This window comes from Oxyura jamaicensis, chromosome 8 (assembly GCF_011077185.1).
Source record: "Oxyura jamaicensis isolate SHBP4307 breed ruddy duck chromosome 8, BPBGC_Ojam_1.0, whole genome shotgun sequence".
In the NCBI taxonomy this organism is placed as follows: Eukaryota; Metazoa; Chordata; class Aves; order Anseriformes; family Anatidae; genus Oxyura; species Oxyura jamaicensis.
The window spans coordinates 16,833,292-16,853,592 of record NC_048900.1 but is presented as its reverse complement, the minus strand read 5'-3'; the positions used below and the strand labels follow the sequence as shown (position 1 = coordinate 16,853,592).

General features: G+C 43.1%; 1 protein-coding gene across 2 annotated transcripts in view; it reads right to left on the bottom strand.

Annotated features, from left to right (window-relative positions):
• Window positions 1–18,916, bottom strand: part of COL24A1 (collagen type XXIV alpha 1 chain) — a 130,480-nt gene extending 111,564 nt beyond the window's left edge. Inside the window, exons 1-3 of one of the 2 annotated variants that reach the window (XM_035333325.1) lie at window positions 18,547–18,916; window positions 11,890–11,954; window positions 6,264–7,546 (exon numbers count right to left, since the gene is read on the bottom strand). In XM_035333325.1, the coding sequence (XP_035189216.1) occupies window positions 6,264–7,546; window positions 11,890–11,954; window positions 18,547–18,602 (1,404 nt within the window). In that variant the 5' untranslated portion in view covers window positions 18,603–18,916. The remainder of the gene's footprint in view (window positions 1–6,263; window positions 7,547–11,889; window positions 11,955–18,546) is intronic. The other variant, XM_035333324.1, reaches the window with a different exon arrangement.
• Between the last annotated feature and the right edge of the window lie 1,385 nt (window positions 18,917–20,301).

Genomic DNA, 20,301 nt, shown 5'->3' with positions numbered 1-20,301 from the left:
CCCCCCCCTCCTTCCCAGGCTGGCAATTATGGCCAGTGAAAGTCTCAGGGAAATTGGGCATCAGCTTGGGCAGTAAGAGCAGATGCCCTGACTCCCTGAAGTGCTGAGTACTGGTTATTGTCACCGGGCTCCATCTGTCAGAAAGTTCAGTTGACACCCACAGTGAAAATAATGACTTATACAACCCAGAAGACACTTTAAGAGCAGTACTGGTAGCTGTTTACCCAAAGTTACCGTCATAGATGTGATAGATGTTTGAAGAAAGCTCAGGGGTAGGCAAGGACAGTGCAGAGAGGCAGCCCTGCTGCAGCCCTTGCCCACACCTGCACCTCTAAACAGCAATGCAAGTCTTGCTCTGCACGAGGAGATACTACAACAGAGCAAGACTTTGAATACTGTTCAATGCAATATTCATCATAACTGCAGCGCAGCTCCCTATTCATAGCTGGGAATGTACGCCCATCCTGCGTATTGTTATACAGACACAAACCACATATGGGTTGTACTTCCATCCCTGTGTAATTTAGACCTGTTACTGTCCCAGGTAGGAAGTCCTGGTCATAATGTCAAACTCTAACATCATATTTTTAGCTAATGGTATTCACTATTCACCCTGATTGCATAAACACTCACTAGCATCTTTATGCTATTCTTCGGTTAAAAGACCCTCATAGTGTTTAAGAGTAAAAACCTTGCAGACAGACAGACGGCAAGCTCTTCACCTGGCATTCTTGTCAGGAGAGTTCCAAAAACGCACCTCAGACAGCACAGGGAGCTCCCATTCTGCCACAGCTGGAATAGTGCTTTCTGATATTTCCTTTAAAATTTGTTTAGAAAATTTTCCTGTGGCTACAGAAGGAAACATTCCACATTTTTCATCAAGTAAATTAGTTTTAACTAGTGCACAATCTTTTGTGGTAAGATGTTCTTCTCTACTCTTATTTCAGACACTCTCTACATTTCCAAAAAATAAAAATAAAAAAAAATCAAATCCCACCTTTTTCCTTGCAGAAATATGAATGTGTATTTATTGACATCTCTTGCCTTTGCTGCTGATTTATTGAATGAGGGCTGCAGGAATATTTTTCTTTACTTCACTCCTTTTTTTTTTTTTTTTTAAAAAAAAAAAAATAGAGTCTGCTTCCTTTGCAAAAAAATGCTTTGTGATTACACTAATTTATGAATAATTACCTCTCTTCATCTAAAAACACAAAAATGAAGCAAAGCTAATGGAGGAGAAACTTTTTGCTACACAACAGGAAAACACACACGGTTCTCACAACCAAGCTCTCAGCAAACCCCAGAAGCAGCAGCAAAATAATTTGAACTGTATAGCCAGGGGCGAATAATGCTTTCCTCAGCCTTTCTAAAACAACGTCAACTGTTGTAGCAGATGAAGTCTCTGGTTAACAATAATTAACAGTTAGAGTTAATTGAACAATCTCTCAAGACTTGAGTGTTCCTACAATCCTTCCTTCATACTTAAGACGCCATCTTAATTTTTTTTTCCGAGACCATTTTCTCTACAGAAAGCCCGTTTGCCTTTCTACCTGTGCACAAAGACTAACAAACCAGCTTGCTGAATGCATCTACCAAACATTAGAAAATATGCAGTGGGAAATGTCTTAACGACCTTATTCTACAAAGGGTAGTCCTACAAAGGGCGTCCCAATTGACTTGTGCCTTGATCTTCCATCCTGTAAAAGGATATTTTAACTTTTTGGGAAACAACAGCCATAGAACTGTATTTAAACACTTCTCAAAACATTCACTTGCTGTATAGGTGCAACACGTTTCAAGGAAACGTTATTGCCCCTCCCAGGTGATTGATTAAAGCATTAACAAGGACTTTCCTTGACCACAGCATCTTTCTTACTCCTTAACCCACAGCTCAGACTCCTCAACTTCTGCAACCTCTCAGCTGAGAGCAGACTTCACACACTACACACCAGTCTTCCGGGAAAAGTTCTTCCAACTAATTCTGAGAAGCTATTACACCCTATACACTTCTTCAACTTGTTTAAGCAACAGCAAACTTCAAGTCAGCATGACTGTTTCTAAACTAGCTAGGAAGCAATTTATGAATACGGTAGAGAGTCCTCTCAGGCATCCACTTAAGCTCCTGAAGACAACTTCTGCAAGTGAGTCAGTCTCTCTTAAACCAAGGAATTAGTCATTTGTTTGAATAGTTTCTCCTCCAACTGTTGCCAACAGTACAAATTAAACAAACTTGATTAGCAATTTAAAGTGTTAACTTTTTAGTACTTGACATTTAGACCACCAACAAAAAATTACTACTTTTGTAAACATTACAGATGCAAACTTTAAATCTAACTCTTTAATAGGATCAGCTTATACAACACAAATCACATGCAGCTTCTTTAACAAAGATGCTACAACTTATCATCCTTATGAATTGTGAGCATTTCATTGATCAAACTGAGGGGAGAAGCTCAAATTGTGACTTCATCCTGAAAAAGTAAGAGTAGATCCTACACTTCCAGTAATTTTCACTACCTTTTGAAAGGTCCTCAATGAGTGTTGCACAGATTTCCTAGGATATTCAATCCAGCCTTTCTATGGATGCACGTGCAGTTCTTCCAGTCTGCCTTTTTTTAAGTTATTTAAAGACAGAGCTCAGCACATAAAAATTGAGGACAATTCTCTCAACTGTGGCCTCAGCATACTCAAACCAACCAGTAGAAAAATAGCCAGCCTCCGAAGCTCATCACTCTTAGTAATGAATACAGGCTATCACTGTAATGCTTGATGCATTCTCTAGTGTACTGTAACAACACCCTAACACCCTCATTGACTGCCTAACCAATCAGTCTCCCATCGCCTATTTGTACTTCTGATTTCTGTAATATTGCACTAAATGTCATCCCATTAGTTTTGGGCCATCTAGAATTCAGATTCTGTCACTCAAAATTCTTCTACCTACACCTAGCATGCTCTCTCTACCTTTTTTAAGCATTAGTTTTTGAGCAACCAGGATTCTACCAAACATGAATGTCCACCTATTTTTTTCTTCTTGCTTCATTTGAATTTCACTAGAAGTGATACCCAAAACACACTTCTCTTCCCCAGTGCCCCAAAGCAGGCAGTCACTTGTGTAGGATTAACCTCCTTTCTGTACAGCTGTTGAAGGCTTTCTCTGTAAAGAATCCTACAGCAACCAAAGCAATGTCATTAACATCAGAGGAATATACATGGCTTTGGGTTACAGATTAAAGCTTCTCAAGATTGCTGTGAAAGAGATAGGGTAAATGTATCAGCTTCAGGTGAAGTAAAAGAAACGTTTAACTAATTAGAATAAACTTTTTTTTCTAGTAACAAAAATAAAATAGTGGCTTAACTTTTTATCTGAATTAGCAGATACCGAGATAAAGATTTCCCACCCTGGGCAGGGAACTGTGAGGGTTACCTGCAGAGCTAAGATATGTGAAGGCAATTATCTGCCCAGTACATCCCCTGTGGCTAGGGAGAACTGCAGCAAGCAATTTCAAGCAATTTTGTTCAACTGATAAATATGCTAAGAGAGAAATCTCAGATGACACTATTCTTATTGCCTTTTTTTTTTTTTTTTTTATTCTTTTAAGCACCACATTTAGGATTCCTAAACTCCTGCCCTCTTTGAGGGTTCTCAGCCTCACACCTCTTGGCTGGAATAAGAGGAACTCATCCAGGACTCAATTCTTCCTAACACAGGTACTACATTTCCCATTCCTTCTGGCAGTATCTCCGGACTACTTGTCCTTACCAACCAGATAGCCTAAGGAACACCCCATTTTGTCTTCTATCACTTCTCCTGCCAGACGAGTGTCTTCATAATCCAGAAAGGTTTTCCAAAGAAGACTAATTCCTAGCTTGTTTCTCAGGGGAAGTCAAATCCTGTGCAGCTAGGCAGGCTGATGCAGTTACCTGCCCGCAAGTAACCAAACCTGGCTCTTCAGCTCTTACTAACCCTTCCTTCTAGCCATGTGGAACTATATATCATGCTACCGCAAACAGCCACAGCACTGTGCAATGACGAGTATCAGTTGGAAAGTTAAACCGTTAAAAACACACATTTTAAAAAATCTTTTTTTAACCTTTATACATTGCCAATACCATGTGTAATACAAAAAGGAGTGGCTGAGCAGATAAATGGAGCAGCTTTCCCTCTAAACTCTTGGTTCAGGAGACCACACTGTTTCACTTTAAACTTGCATCATATTTTGGGGGGGGCGGGGGGCCGCCGGGGATTTTGGTCATTGCAATTGCTAGGATTTTAATCAGTCATAGTACTTTTGAAGAATTAGGTGCCCTTTTCCATATGCTATCCATAAATGAAAGCCTAAATTCTGGAGCCCTGCTTTGTAGTGATGGGTGAATTCCACAGCTGTGGGATCATGGAATACAAGGGGCCTAATTATACAAGGCAAGAATCAGTTCTGGTAGATGATTAAAAGCTAACATGAAGCCGAGGAGTTTAAGAACCACAAAAGCTAGTTCTTGCCTGTCAACTCCAATAGAACAAACATTATTTTTGTGTTGAAATCTTGAAAGAAGGTTCAAACCAACCACAACATAATGAAATAAGAAGAAAGGGGGCTTCATGCCTCATCAGAACTTTTTTTTTTCTTCCCCCGCAAGGGAACTGTGCAAGTTGCTCACTGTTGCTTTTTTAGGATCTTCACTGATAAGGCTCTGTGGGTACCTATGTATTAAAGGGTTAGAGCCACGCAGACAAAACCTGGATTAGCACTGTCTTCTCTCCATGGGTGTACTAGGCTGAGAAAGGAAACCAAAAGCATCTCTGTGAGTCCATGGACAGTGACAGGCGCTGTGCCACACAAGCTGCAACAAGCTTTTCTTTTCAGAAATCTTGTGTGGAAAAGCCATACAGAGGTCTTCTCTCCCTTTGGCAACACAACGCTTCAGCTTTGCTCAGTGGCTGCTGCTGGCCCTTTCAGCTGAGCTTGTGCCCACAAAGGTCTAGATCTACCTCCTGGCTCTGCAACAAATCACTTTTAAGACCCTGGGCACATTAAATACTGACGCAGCAAAATGCTCCAGCATAAACACACAATATTCACTGCTACAGACCATGCCAAATGCAAGGTCTGCTGTCACTAACTTGTAGACAAGAAACTTCGGCATCCTGTCTGTAAGAGACATTGACAGACTGACAACACATTCAGAAAAGATTAAGCAAGGGCACCCTTCAATTAGTGTGAATTACTTGTTAATGCATTTCTCAATTGTGTAACAACCTCTCTTGGCATCAGGATTCTGGTTAGAGTAAAAAATTGATTTTTTAAATAAGTTGTCAGCTGCTGACTACACAAAATATTTTTCAGTGCTGAAAGTATACATGCAATAAATTTATGAACACATTCAAATGTATATTAAGAGCTGCTTGACATCTACCAAATTACTTTCCAGTAATATTCACATAAACACACACAAGAGAAGAGCAAGTGGAACTACCTTCCCCATGCTATAGTTTAACAAAATTTAAACAAAAACTTCTGTATTAACTATCATATCTCCCAGACTTAACATAAAATGCTGTTCTTTCTTGCCTGTAGCTTCATATACATTGTTCCCATTTTTATGTGTTAAAAAGTATGTGGCTTTCATGCACACGGATGAAAAGACAAATTAGTGCTATTAAAAGCACTACTGCGCATTTGAATCATTTCAGAGATTGCTTATCCACTAATTGAAGAAAGGCTGCAGAGTAATGTAAGAGTTTAAACATTATTTTGCACCCAGGTTTCATGACCCCACAACTGTAGGTTAGGAATGGTTTTAATGGTCTAGATTCTGCAACTGGTCTGCTTCTACAATTAAAAATGTTGATAGCATTGCTCAACTGAGAAAACCATGTCATTCTTCCAAACAGCCCGGCTGTTCTTTTCATGGATCAGTGTCTATGTCTGTGTACAGTATGAATTTATCCTATAATTTTATTAAGTGAGCAGTCTTCATAATTAGCATTAGAAACATCTGGCTGCATTTCAAATTTTAAGAACATCTGGCTTGCCTATCACTACACCAGAAGCAGATGCCTATATATTCTGCCAGTCAATAAAAATATACAACACTTAGGCCAAAATTACATGTGAGACACACTTAATGCAGACAAACATTTGTACAGTACAGCTGGGAGAAGTAGCGGTCACAGCATGGCATGCTTTGCAAGACTTATTTTAAAGCTTCATTTAAAGGTATGTTGCTACATTACAATAAATAGTGTAGTAAAGGTAACTTACAGGAGGTCCAGTTTCCCCCTTTGAACCTCTGATACTTGCCACTTCAAATATTTTGTCACGATCTTCATAGCCATAAGCATAACTATCAACATCAATTTCATAACTGTTTTCCACATGATAAGACTTATTAGGATCAAATGGACCTTCTTCCCCTAGATTGAGTTGATTATCTAGGGACAGGTCAGCAGTCCAACTGTACAGGGTTGTGTTGAAGACTTGCTGCTTTGTTGTTGGTTCACCTACATGCTGTTGTTCTTTGTCTATTCCATCACTTTTAATTTTACTCTGTTTTACAGGGGAGATCAGAGAAGGCTCGCTTTGTCTGTCTGCATCTTCTATGGCATTATGTGAAGTATTTGGATATGAACCCATGGGTTTTTCAGTAATGCCGCTTCTTTTGCTTGGTTCCTGCTGATGAAGGGGCAGACTGACCTCCTCCTGGAGTTCTGTTTCTGGCCATGCTTCCAGCACAGGTTTGGCCTCTGCCGAGACATTTTGTGATTCCAAGTACTCTGGTAGTGAGTGAATCCGAGCAATGTTAGTAACAGGAATGTTTGATGCTCCTTTCCTTCTGTAAGCAGGTACGTCTTCTGACTGTTTTTTCTCACCCGTATTTTTCTTTAAAAAAACATCCAGTCCATCTGACACACGTGGAGCTCCTAACTGAGATCGATACGTCTCAGCCTGGCGACACTGCTGTTTCACATATTTACAATAGTTTGCAGAGGCTTCTGCAGAAGGAATAATATCTAGCTGGCATACAACTCCTTCAAAGCTGACAGAGTGAGAGTTCATCCTTCCCAGGGTAAATAAACCATCCAAAACAAACATCTCCACTTCAGAATGTATTTCCTTGCTATAGTACTTCTTTCCACACTCAGCAAATATTGAGACAGTCTTGTCTCTAATATCAATGGCAAACAAATGCCATTGTTCATTATGAACGCCGTATTCGAAGTATACGGACTGCTTCCCTCCAGTGAACACCACTACTTTTCTTGGTAACAACTGGATACCAAACTGCAGCCTGGTTTTGTTCCTAATACTGAAAAGAAAAGCATTATTTACTCTGTAAGAGTACAACCCAACCAATATGGTGAAACGATGCCCTAGATTTGCTGGTATGACTTGAGCGATAGGGGACTCGATATGTGCATCAGTCAGTACAACTCCTGCTACGGTCAGACGAACCCCCTGAGGTAATAGTGATGCTGAGGGCACTGTTGTCTCTGACGGCTGTTGAACGTTGCTCACAAGGCCTAGCTGATGAAGAATATCTACTGCTGTAAAAAGAAATAAAAGCATATTGTTGATTTCGTTTGCAAGCTCAAGTTCAGATCCATATAAACAAATGTACACACAGCATCTTAACAAATCTGTGCTTCCTAAAGCATAAATACTGCATGCAGCAAGACCTAGCAGCAAGACCTACAAATCCCTGAAGTAACGTACAACAAACTTTCATATAAATCAGACAAATACAATTAAAGCCAGCTTTCCTGATGAACAAAATTTAACTACAAGAAAATAAAACATTAATGTAATGCCCATTGGAGAGTAATTCATTTATGAAACTGAAAAATCCCTAGTGCTGTCCCATACCACAGTTGTGGCACACCAGCTGTCTGAGGCAATTCAGAATGGTTCTCTCCATTCCGACTTGGAGTCAGAAATTAAAACCACTTTCCTCTGAAAGGAGAAATAAATGGTCAAAGATGAGTAAATTCATTTGCTATTGCCTAAATTAGATACAGGCACATTGGAGTTGGTGTGCCTAAACACCTTCTTCCTTCAGGATGAATATAAAGACACTACATTAAAAATGACTAGTATTATTTAACAGTTGCACTGATGTCATAAGCCTAAGTGGGAAGAGACTGGCACTTCCCACAGTATTTAGCTGAGGGTGTTTTTTTTGTTGTTGTTTTGTTTCTGTTTTGTTTTTTACTGCACAATTTGTGCTTGTATTAAGTAAATAAAGGTACAAAATGGCATAACAAAAACTGGGAATAATCAACAGACGCTAAGGATGCAGTGCTATCTTCAGAGAAAAGAGCAACTGAAACAAATGGATGTTCAATATTTTAGTGGAAAAAAGGTTTCCTTTCCCAGCCTTCCCTTCCTCTGTTTACTGGATGTATTCACGGCAAACTTTAAGGACAGACAGATGTTGGCTTAGTTTCAGTAGTAAATTATGAAAAGAGCCTGAGACTTCCTTGAGAGTGGTTTATAAGTTGGAACCAACAGCATCAACCTGAACGCACTGTGCATCTTGAAAATTAATTACACACCTTGTAGTGTTTCTATCCATGTTAGAGATGTGCAGGCGTGCCAAGATTGTCCTGGCGGGCAGCCAGCCCAGTCAGAGGTACGGGGAAAGCGTATCTTTGCAGAAAGTCATGCGTATGCCAATTTCTCAAGATGTTCTGCCTCAGAGCGATTAATTTACTAGGCTATATTTTAATCTGTCATACTGATAACAGAGGTCAGGTTATAGAAGAGCTTCGAAGCAGAATACTTCTGTTAATGAACCACCACACTTTCCCAGGACCCGAGTCCTACATGGTCCGAACACAGGAGAAAGCTGCGTGTGTCACCCATGTGAAAGCTAAGAAGAAACAACAGGCCTGAGCTCTGAGCAACGCAGAGGTCTTACACAGGCAAATAATTCCCTGAGGGCTGGAGAGACAGCTCCAGCACTTCTGTGCGCTGGCTGAACCAGCTGACTGCATGCGGGAGAATGCACTGCACCGTGAAAGCCAGCCTAATCTAAGGTTGTACCTAAACATCACAGTTCTAACCTGAGATATTCCACAGGTATTTGTAAATATTTGAAATGAAATAGCAATGCACCTATGATCTCTGTCCAAAACATTATAAATCGCAGAATAAAGCATCCAGCCTCTCATGACAGAAAACAATCAATTTTAAAGTGGTATTAGAGGATCATTCCTAAACCTTAAACTACCCATTCTGACAGTTCCAATTTGAAAACAGCACATCGTTTAGAAGTTATTTTAAAAAAGAAAAAGCATCCTAGAGCACAATGAGAAATAAAACATTCTCCACAGCCTGCAAAGAGATCCTTGCTAACAATGACAGGTCTTGAGAAGGCTCAACGCTGAGAAATGCTGCGTGAAAAATAACAGCAAAAGATTAAGTATCAGATAATTATTCCTTGCTGACTTGCTGCCTGTTAACCCACCGTCAAGCCAAAAGGCTGTTCCAGACTTTTTTGGCCAGTCATTTTAATTCTGGTCCAACTTTTTTTTAAGCTTTCAGAAGCTCTTGGCAGTACATAGGGTTTTGGGAGCAGGCAACCCTCTTAACTCTTCCTCCCAGCTTGACAACCACAACTTTCCTTACCTATCAGTAGTCAGCTTTCTTTGTTTACCCATGTCTGCACAACATGTGTCTTTGTTTACTGTTCATTGAATGCGTTAGTCCCCCAAACTGCAACGGCTCAACTTCTTGAAAGAAAAGCTGTTTGGGGTTTTTGGTGTGAAGTGCTTTCCTTCCATCTCCTTGGATTACTTTTAAAATTCACAACATAATCAGATCATAAAGGGAGGAAAAACGTATCATGAACTTCAGCGAAAAATCTTCTGACCCTCTTGTGGCACAAAATAATGCCAAAGAGAATGGTAGGGTGGTGGTGGTACCAGGCTGCTGCTTGGTTGTAGTGTTCTGCATCACTATTCTGTTCAGTCTCTGTTGTTCATTTTCCACATTCCTTCATACTTAAGACTTCCCTGACAGCAGGCTATTTGGGGTGTTCTCTTCCTTTCAACAATTCCAGTACACACATTACTCACTTCACTTTTACTGGTATGGGTAAGGGAACAGCAAGGATCATTCTTCAGTCAGCTCCACCAGAACATTTTCTAGGTGATGCTGTATCTGGAGTTGGGTAAGTCAGGACACCTGGTTGCAGCAGATATTCTCCCAGACACCAAGAGTACTGGCACAGAAAAAACAACCAGACACATGGATTCTGTGTGTCCTTAGGCCAAACTCAAAGTACTGTTCCTAAAGGCCGAGGCTGTATATCTACACATATTTCACAGAACACAATTTATAGCACCCTACTGAAATGCATGAGGTAAAGGATGCACAAGCTGTCTTGAGAAAATGGCTTCAATCACTTACATTCCCTTCTCTGATGATTTTCAAATCTATGGTTCAACTACAAGACTTCCTAAAGAAAGGTTTTTGGCAGGTGCACTTATTCAGTTACTTTTCAGGAGCCACACTTTTTGTATGTCCTTTATACAGGGATTCAGAGGGAAGACGGGGCTTCTGCACTCATCCCCACCAGTGGGAAAGCAAATCCTACAGAGCTAGAAGGTGCTGGAGCACCCCTAGGGCTGGTGGCCCAGCAGCCTTCACAGCCCTCTCCTAATACTTTTCCAACAAACCATTTCTCAGGCTGCAGAACATGAGAAGCAAAATAAATTGCTTATTTCTTTGCAGAGGAGAGTGGGATGGAGAAGCGAAGACAACTCAAACCATGTCTGCAGACCTGTCTCTCTGGCATCCCTCCCCAGCTCCACTGGGGAGGAGGGCAGGCCACACACATCTGCAGGTACTGCCCTTGTCAGGCAAGCTGTTTGTTTTTTTTTTCCCTCCTCTGATGCAGAACTTGTCTCAGTTCAGCAAACAATCAAAACAGCAAACAATCTTATCAGGTAAACAATGAGCAGCTGATGGAAAATAAAAGTACAAAGGGAAAGGGGAACCCCCCCTCCCCCCCCCCCCCCCCCCCAAAAAAAAAAAAAAAAGTAACCATGACAAAAAAGCTCTCATTATATAATGAGAAAGAAAAAGGCATTGTTGAGAGTAATGGTGGGAGGCTGCAGAGATATCCCACAGGGCTCTAGCAAACCTTATCAGGAAGGTGCCCTGACTTCACCATGTGACCCGGCTGTTTGTATTCAGCTGAGCATTTGCAGTTACCATACCCATCATCAGCCAAGGACAAGCTACTTCTTGCTTCATCTGTATGGTGAAGGAATATGGTAGGGAACTGACATTGCCACTCTCCTTTCAAGTAAGACAGTAAGTGGCACCGCTCTGGGACGCTAACATTCCCACAGCGGTCCCTAGTGCAGGCTGCACATCTGGTGCAGATGTAACTGCTGGCAGATCAAAAAAGAAACAAAAAACAAGACAACCCTATTTCCTCACTAACATCTGCATCTGAATGCAAAACCAAATGAATACACAATTTCACTTTTTGCTTTAATGATGCCAGCCTAGACTAAGCCCTTATTATATGCAGTGGTTTGCTTGTTTGCCCTCAGAAGTGCAAAGGTAACTCAGTCATAGCTTGCCACCCCCAAGGACACCCACTTGCAGTGAAGACACAATCAAAGCCTTTTCTCTGTACAAGACTTCTCTTTTATGAAGAGTCTGCTTAAATATGTAAGCAATTTCATGGACAGAAAGTCTGAGTAATTTTCAAAAGGTCATCTTTTCCAAACTGATTACTTTAAACTTTTGCTCTCATCGTACTGCTGCTGATATTTAAGTCACCATAAGGAACTGAACCTAGGGTCACTAGTAGACATTTACTCTCTTGATCTAGTAACAATCTAAGCATCCTTGTATAAGACAGTGTTCTCACCTTGTTTTGGTGCTTGCGCAACACCCGCAGCTATACATATTGCAATACAAAGGAGGAGGGGCTTCCTAAAAAGAAAAGAACATGTGAGAAAATATGCTAAGTTTCAGGAACACATGCAAAGTTTCAGACTCCAAGGAATCAGAAACTTGATTTGACATCCAAAGCCAATGTCAGGACACCACTGACTTCAGCAAGTCCTGGATTAAAACCTTCAAGCTTGCCCTCACATTATACAACTCTCCACTGATGCTGAGAAGGCATTTTGCACAGACATTAAGGACCACTGATGCTCTCATAGATAGCACATACATTTCACAATGGCTTTTATTAATAACGTAACTGCATCTGTTTTATATTTTCTTGTGGCAGCCCTCAAATATGAATGCTGCTATGTAGTAAATTTCTTCCTGGAAAAAAAGTTACCATATAGAAACTAAAAAACAAAAACAAGTGACAAGTTAATGCCTATTAGATACTTTTGTCCCAGTGTACCTACAATATCTTGTCACCATATCACATTGTGTACCATAAATTAAAGTGTTGTGTCACTTTTCTGCCTGTATGATAAAGTTCTATCATATAACAAACAAGATACGCTCTTCAAAGTAAAAAAAAAATCCCATCACATTTTGACTTAAAACTTCATGATCTGATAGAAGATTAATGGATACTCTGCTCTTGCTGATGGTAAAAAAAAAAAAAAAAGAAAAAAAAAAGATCAATACAGATGATGAACTTGAGATTCACATTAAACAAAGATACCATTAATGCTGAATCTGTGGGAATACATTTTTACCATTGTTAAAAAACAGTGTATTTTTTAATTAATTCACAAATTAGTCAGATTAGCACTTAATCACAATCTTTTTACCAGTGACTAAATCCTGTAATAACTGAGAAACATTTTCTGTTAATGTTAGATATCCAGGCACAAACACAATTTTACATAACAATCATAACGACATATACGAATTTAGCAGTAGGAAGAAATATTTCTACAAAGTGATGCTGAGCAGTCAACTCATGCTCAAGCCTCATCTCAACCCTCTTACTCATTAACATATGTTTAATATCAAGAAAAATCAGTGAATGAGATCCACTGAAAGGGTTTGCTGGACCACACCAGAGTACTTGAGCACCTGGAGTAAACAAAAAGCATCTGAAAGTAATAAAACTGCAACTAAACACCTATAACTTTGTATGAATTAGTCTTGCCAGTTAGTCAGGTTTGCATGTCAAGAAAGTGCAGGAAGAAATCCTCACGCCTTTGTAGAGGAGCGTTCAGTTCAAACAGTAATGGCAGACATGTTCCTTCCCTTAAGTGTTCGCTGCCAGGTTACCTTCAGCACGGAGGATAACATATACATAAGCCAGGAAGTAATGATTCAATGAAAATAAATGGTGCTATGATTTACAAATATCTATCTACCTATATAGAGCAGTATTTAGTGAAAGCCTTAATATTTCTTTCAAATGTTTGCAATTTAAACATTCCAGAAATCACAGAACAAAAATCTGTTGTTTCCTCAGAGAAAGAGTCAAAGCTCATTGACCTAGCACAGGGTGGGTTTGAGTACTTACCCTCTTCCACCCAGGCAGCTTTACCTCATGGTTTTCAGAGCCAGTCTCTCCTGGCGCACCCCCTGTGCCCCAGCCCATGCAGCAGGCAGCTCTCACCCACTGCCCCCAGCCCAGCCCTTGCTGGCACTCACCAGCCACCAGCTGGGTGTTCCCCCTGCCTGCTACAAGGAGGAACACCTGCAGCAAATGCCGGAAGGAGAAAGGAAGCATTACAAGCCCAACCAGGTACCACCTTACAGGTGCTCTGGTTCAAAAGACAATCAGAAGAAGCATGCTTCTGCCACCACCCGCTCTGCAGACTGTATAGGGTATTCGGCAATAGCCATCGCTGCTCTAGTTCTGATCACAGAAGGGGTGGGGAAAGCCTATGCCTCACAAATCCCAGTGTGCTTGTTAGGGCACACTTTAAAATTAACCACTGCAGTCCCTAGCTATTCTTCTCTTCCGTCCTTCTCCTGCTACAGTCATGAAACTTCTACTGCAGCAGTTCTGCTGCTTCTGCAAAAGAGTGAATATTGCCTGTTATCCTGACAGCAGGTCAGTTATTTATTTATTTATTTATTTTTTCCCAACTCTGAAGACTAGAATTCAAGTTCTGGTGTAATTTCATGAGTAAACAGTTTCTGTGTCACAGTGTTTCATCTTTTGATCTAGTAAGAAGCTTGGTGAAAAAAAGTCTTGGAGGTGGACAGTAGACAGCTGTGTTAGCAAGGAAGCCTAAGTGTTGCACCGTATCAGCCAAAACTTCTTTTAATTTTTCTTCTGTATCCCTATCTTTCACAGGCACAAAATGGATTCCCAATTAAAAATAACATGAAACATTTTAATTAACTGAACTCCAAAGTCAGGGCACTCAGAGAACCCCAGAGCTCAAAGTGCAAAGATCACTCCTTGACATTACAACAGCCTCTTCCACAAAGTCAGCCAGGGACAAGCTGAGTGTCAGCTATCTGCCCCTGTCACCTCCCAGCAAATGCTGTAGGAAGGCAAGAAATTCTGAAATGCTCCCAGGGCTGTAAATTACACAGATGTAATTGGATATACAGAAACATTAAGTGAGAGGTAAAGACAAATGTCTGGCTTACATAGTGCGCTCCAGCTAATGTTAAGAACAGATGAGCAATCAGCTAAGAGAAAAAACAGGGACCAGAGACAACCATAGGTCTGGAGGTCCCCTAATGCATGGGAAAAGTTATTCTTCCTTCTACCTTTTTCCACAACAAGTACACATTTTTGTAAATGAAACCATGTGCAAACTAAATTGAAGCTGTACAATGCAGCCTCCTCCATGGCCAACGACGGAAGATGAAAAAAGGAAATTCTATCTTTTGAAGAGAACCTGTTCATTAAAAACCTCCCTTCTTAGTCAAGATCACTACTGTTGGCATTAAAAGCAGCAAAGCAGCCAGTTCTCAGCCCCTATCCTCACACGCAGAGACCAGGCTCCCTGCTGCGTAAAACATACACAGCTGAATCCATCTTCTGCCATAGCTGTAGGAATGAAGTGAGCAGTGTGCAAGGCACAGAAGCTCAGCCTCAGTCCATGTGCCTTAGCAGGGACCATAGCTCTTGGGGAGACTTGCCCTGTTGGGACATGACAACAGAAAAATGCAGAAGTGTGTGGCAGGGAGAGCAATCTCTCTGGCTGACTCAAATGTTGGTCATAATTCCCCCTTTTAAACACACAATGAGCCTGAAGCTGTTCTGTATTGGAACATTAATGTCCCTTGGCAATGTCCTGTCCTAGAGTCCAATTATCTTTTGAGCTTCCTCCCCTTCTCCTATCTTTGCATCCTCTCTCCTGTATTATATGGAAGCACAAGCTGATGGCAACTACATAATTGCTTGCAGGAAGGAACTACCAAATGTGGTTGAGCTATTCCACCACTTAAAATAGAGCTTATCTTTCTGTTTATCTTTAAAATCTTGTGGCTGTTCGTCTCTTCCTATGCATGGACAGCGACTGTGTTGGGTTTTTTCCATTCAGGGTGACGGATGGCTGAGGAAACTGATAAGCTTCAAAGCAAGTCATGGCAAGCAACAATGCAAAATTCCACATTTGAAGACTATTCAGCAGCATACAGACAGAGTTTGGGTTTGGTCAGTGTATGGCAGTGTAGCATAACAGTATCCTATTCATTCCCTGATAGTTTCCTAAACCTCAGATTTGAAGGAAGGAAGACCACTAGCTGGCAGCTAAAGAAGGCTAGAAAACCTGGTCCTAGGGTAACCGGCACGGACACAGAACATACTAAACCTGAGGGCCGCGTTCAACCCTGCATTCATCAGTGAACCCACATGCACTACTGCTTTAGATCTCATCTGAAGACAACAGCCCCATCTGTGTCCATCACAGAAGTTCAAAGAGTGTCATGTACACCTAATACACACTGCATTGGCGACCTTCCCCAGCGGCTGTCCCAATAGCACCCCTAAATTACCTGGGCAAAGACAGACTGCACAGTCCCTCACTCCACTCAAACCAAGAGCTCCCTTGGAAATCTTATGCAAGTGTTTAAACATTAGGAAGACCCAGGACACAGTAGTATATCAGGATATTTGGATTATCCTCTCCAGATGGCCCTGCTGTTGGCAGGCTACAACTCCAAGAAGCACAACCCCCGTCTCTGTCAGCTCCAGCAGTGCTTAGGCTGGTGTTGCAGTTCTCATCTATTTCCTGACAGTGCATCCCTCTGGAGGGCTCAGCACTGGCAAAGCTGTCCATACTTGGACATACCTGAGCATCTAAGTATCCATAAAGATAACTTTATAAGTTAAACCTCACAGCAAGTGCAGTCATGGCTCCCTCACTGATGGGCACTAGTGTAATTTCCTGCCTTCCATTTTTTCCTCATCCTGAAAGCACTGTATCTGTTTTTCACACTGCTCTCCTCAGCCAGGGAGCCCTAGCACATCCCCATGCCTCCCACACAGACTTTCTCAGAGTTTCCTACGAATCTTGTCTCCACACCAAGGAAAAGGAGCAATGAGTCACAGAGCTCCTGCCCACCACAACCTCTCTGGCCTCTCAAAAGCATGAGGCAAATAAGGCACTCAGGTAAAACCCCGAGGGTTTTTTGGGGGAATGGCAATAGAACCTTCTGGACAGAGGCACGCTGTACCTCTCAACAACCCCAAGCAGTTAAAAAACAACTATTTCAATATCTGAGAAGACAGACGTCTTCCTTTGCCTCTCTTACGAGATGAGGTGGCAGGGCCTGTGCTGCCCCTGGGTTCTGAGGCCTGCAGCCAGCATGGCTGGCGGGGACATGGCGGCCTCCACAGCCTGGTCCTGGTGAGCGTCGCACATGCTTTGCTCACCATGCACCTGGTAACCAGCGAGGGTGAGACTCCCAAAAACCTTGAAGCAGGCTCACAACTTTGAAGAAGAGAAGAAGGAAGAGACAGAAGATAAGGCGAGAGGAATAGGATCAAAAAAAGCATTACTCTTCTCTCCTGAGGAGCAGTGCCCTAAGAGGAGTCCTACAACAGAGCTGTGGTGCAGAGGAAGGAAACTCCCTGCCTGGTGGCCCCATTGTTCTCGGGACAGCATGTGGCTTATGATGATAACCTAGTATATCCAGAACAACCAATTAGCATTTCTAAAAGCAGAAAATTTAATGAAAAAAATATGATTTTAGAACTGTTTTTATGAGGATGTACTTGATTCCTCACATTAGCTTGTCTGGACAGAGGACACTAAGTTTCCCTCTGTATCAAAGCAAAAGTACACAGCTTGGATTCCCCTTTCTGTGAAACAGGCTTGTCTTTCTCGGACTGTCTCTATGCATTTTGTAGATCACTCTTCAAAGATCCTATAGCTCACTGCTTGCAAGAGACAAGGGGAATACAAGTTTGCTCGTGTTTTAAAATGAAACATTCTGTCAGCAAACTGTGTCAGACTTAGGCATCATGCAGCTTTAGTTTTATGTATTTAACCTGCAGAGACACTCCTAAAGAGGTAGCAGGTCTGACCTAATGGCATTTCCACAAAAACATGGTTTAGGTTGCAATGGACTGACTGGTTTGAGAAACGCTACGGAAACCTGATCCTTTGGCAAAAAAAGCTGGTTTCTTAACACAGGCAAGCACCCAGGTTGCCTTCTCTCAAGAGAACCACGTGAACAAGATAAACTGTGCATATAGCTTCAGAACATCTATTGTATCTACTACAAATCTATCTCAGATATATACATTTTGAACTCAGGTAAACTGCATCTGTGTTACTGTACAGTAATTCAGCTTTTCTCCATCATCAATACTCCCTCACAAATACTAAAAAAAAAAAACTGTTTTTAACTTGCATTCAGAAGTCCCACAGACACAGCCACTCAGACCACCTTTGGGCAGCCACGTAGCTGCTGACCACCGCTCAGGCAGAGCCAGATAACATACCAGCAGCACAATCGTCACTGCAACACAAAACAAATCCTTCCCTTTCCCACTCAGAGCTCACGGTAAACCTCATTCTAGCCACTGCCCGAATAAAATAAGCACTTTACAAAGAAGACACATACTGGTAACCTCTATAATGTCATTTCGACCATCAAAAGTTCACGGTCATCTTGCTTAGTCTGCATTTAGGCAAACCACAGAGCAGATGATTGTACTCTAGAAACACATAAGCCTCTTGCAGAAGCACATAAATGCAGGGAACCTCACCTGGTGATGCATGTCACAGAAGGAGCAGCCTCTGCTGTTAAGTGTTAAGTCTTGCAGGCTTTGCTTGCTGTGCCTGAACAGACACTCAGTAAGGGGGGGCCCGCAGCCAGGTCACCTGCGGGTGCAGGGATACGCTGTTCCCCAAGCACCCCGCTCCACCCTGGGGATGGGGGACACCGCTCCTTGACCGCACACCCCTCAGGGCAGGACAGGGGAGAGCTACAGAGCACCGGGACATCTACAGCCCCCTGAGGGGGGGCACGATCACCTCGCAGGGTTAGGGCTGGCGGCTCGGGAAAGCCCCCGGGTGGGGAGCGGAGCCGAGCCGAGCCGAGCCCGCATCCCATCCCATCCCATCCATCCCATCCCATGCCATCCCATGCTATGCCATCCCCTGCCCGCGCTCCCGCTTACGTTGGTGCCGCGGGAGAGATGCGTCCTCGCCTTGTCCTCTGGGCTCCCAAATGCATTTGTATGCATTTGTCCAGGCAGCGGAGGTCCGAGGGAAAGCCGGAGCCGAGCGCCGCGCCGCCGGAGGCTCAGGTCCTGCCCATCAAACCCCGGCGGCCCCGAGCTCTCCGCCGAGCTCCGCGCACGGCCCGCGGGGGGGGGTGGGGGGGTGGGCAGGGGCCGGGCCGGGGCCGGGAGCCGGAGGGGGCGCGGCGGGGCCGGGGGCGGTGCAGGGGGCGCGGGGGAGCCCCGCGGCTGCCGGAGTCCGGCGCTGCTGCCGCCCGCCCCGGCACCCGCCGCGGTGTTGGGTTTCACCGCCCGCTGCCGGGAGATTACATCAGCAAACACGGCCCCGGGGCGGGCCGGCCCCAACCCCAACCCCAACCCCAACCCCAACCCCAACCCCGGCAGGTGATGCCGCTGGGCGCTGCCCGCCGGGCTTCAGGTGGGGAGCGGGGCTGGAAGGCGCAGGTTGGGTCAAAACGCAGGGACCGGGGAGGGGGGCGGTGAAGCGGTGTGAGGGGGGAAGGCTGAGCGTGCTGCAGGCTTCTGCTTCGCGGGTGGAAGGGGAGTGGGGTCCTGCAGTCCTCCCGCTGGAAATGTTCGAAGAGTAGATGTAATTTGGTAGCATGGGGGTGCCAAAAGAAATACGACTCCCTTCGCTGTCTCTTCCTAAAGAGACAGAGGTCTTCTTAACTGTCATCTGCAGTTCTCCTGCCTCATCCCAGGAACAGTCTAGTACAACTTTTTCCCATAAGACACACAAGGTAAAGTTAGACCATACAAGACGTTGCAATACACACCGTGATGCAAACCCGTGGTCACATCCTGCGGCCTCACTTAAGCAAAACTTCCATTGACCTAAGCAGAAATTTTACACAAGTTAGGATTGTGGTATTTGGCTCTTCCTGGGTGTAATTTCACAAAGATTTTACATCAGACCTGCAGCAAAGACCTTTAAGTTGTAGGTATGATGGAGAAAGGTGACATGAAATAAAACTAAATGTGCAGAAAAGAATTGCTAAAGCACAAAGAAAGGTTTCTCAAGATGAGGATTGTATAGTGTTGTCACTGAGGATGCTCCACTCAGCTTAAAAGGCCTCTTCTGCATGGCCCAAGGAGCTGGGAACAGGCATAAAAATGGGGGAAAAAAAGGAAGGCAGCTAAGGGCAAACTTAGACTGGTGACTTTTCTTGAGCACCGCAGAATACAAAGTTACAGGGGAAAAATTACTCTCAGAGAATTGACCTGAATGTTTTAGTGTTTAATTTCACACTCAAATTAATTTTAAACAACTTGAATCACCCAGAACGTTCATCATCTCCCTGACTACATTGGGATTTCCTATTTCCTTTGCGTTTTGAAAGCTGAAGGAAAAAAGTGATGACATTTTGCCTTCCTGACTATGTACCTTGCATTAAAAGTAAGTGACAGCAGAACATGAAAATGTATTTGTTCACTGAGGAGAACTTTGTTCCTGCCCAGATGTATTAGACACTGCTGCAATCAAGTCTTTGCCAGCATTTCTTTCTGGTTTAGACCGCACTTCAGTGGCTTCCTGGGTGAATCCTGCCCTCATTTCAGTGTGCATTGACAGGTCCAAGCGCCATCCTGCAGCGCAAGGCGAGGTGGGGTGGGGGCATCATGTGCAGAGATTGCCTCTTCCTGCAGTGCTTGTGTCAAGGATGGCACAACTTGAGCTTCTCGCCAGCTGTGTGT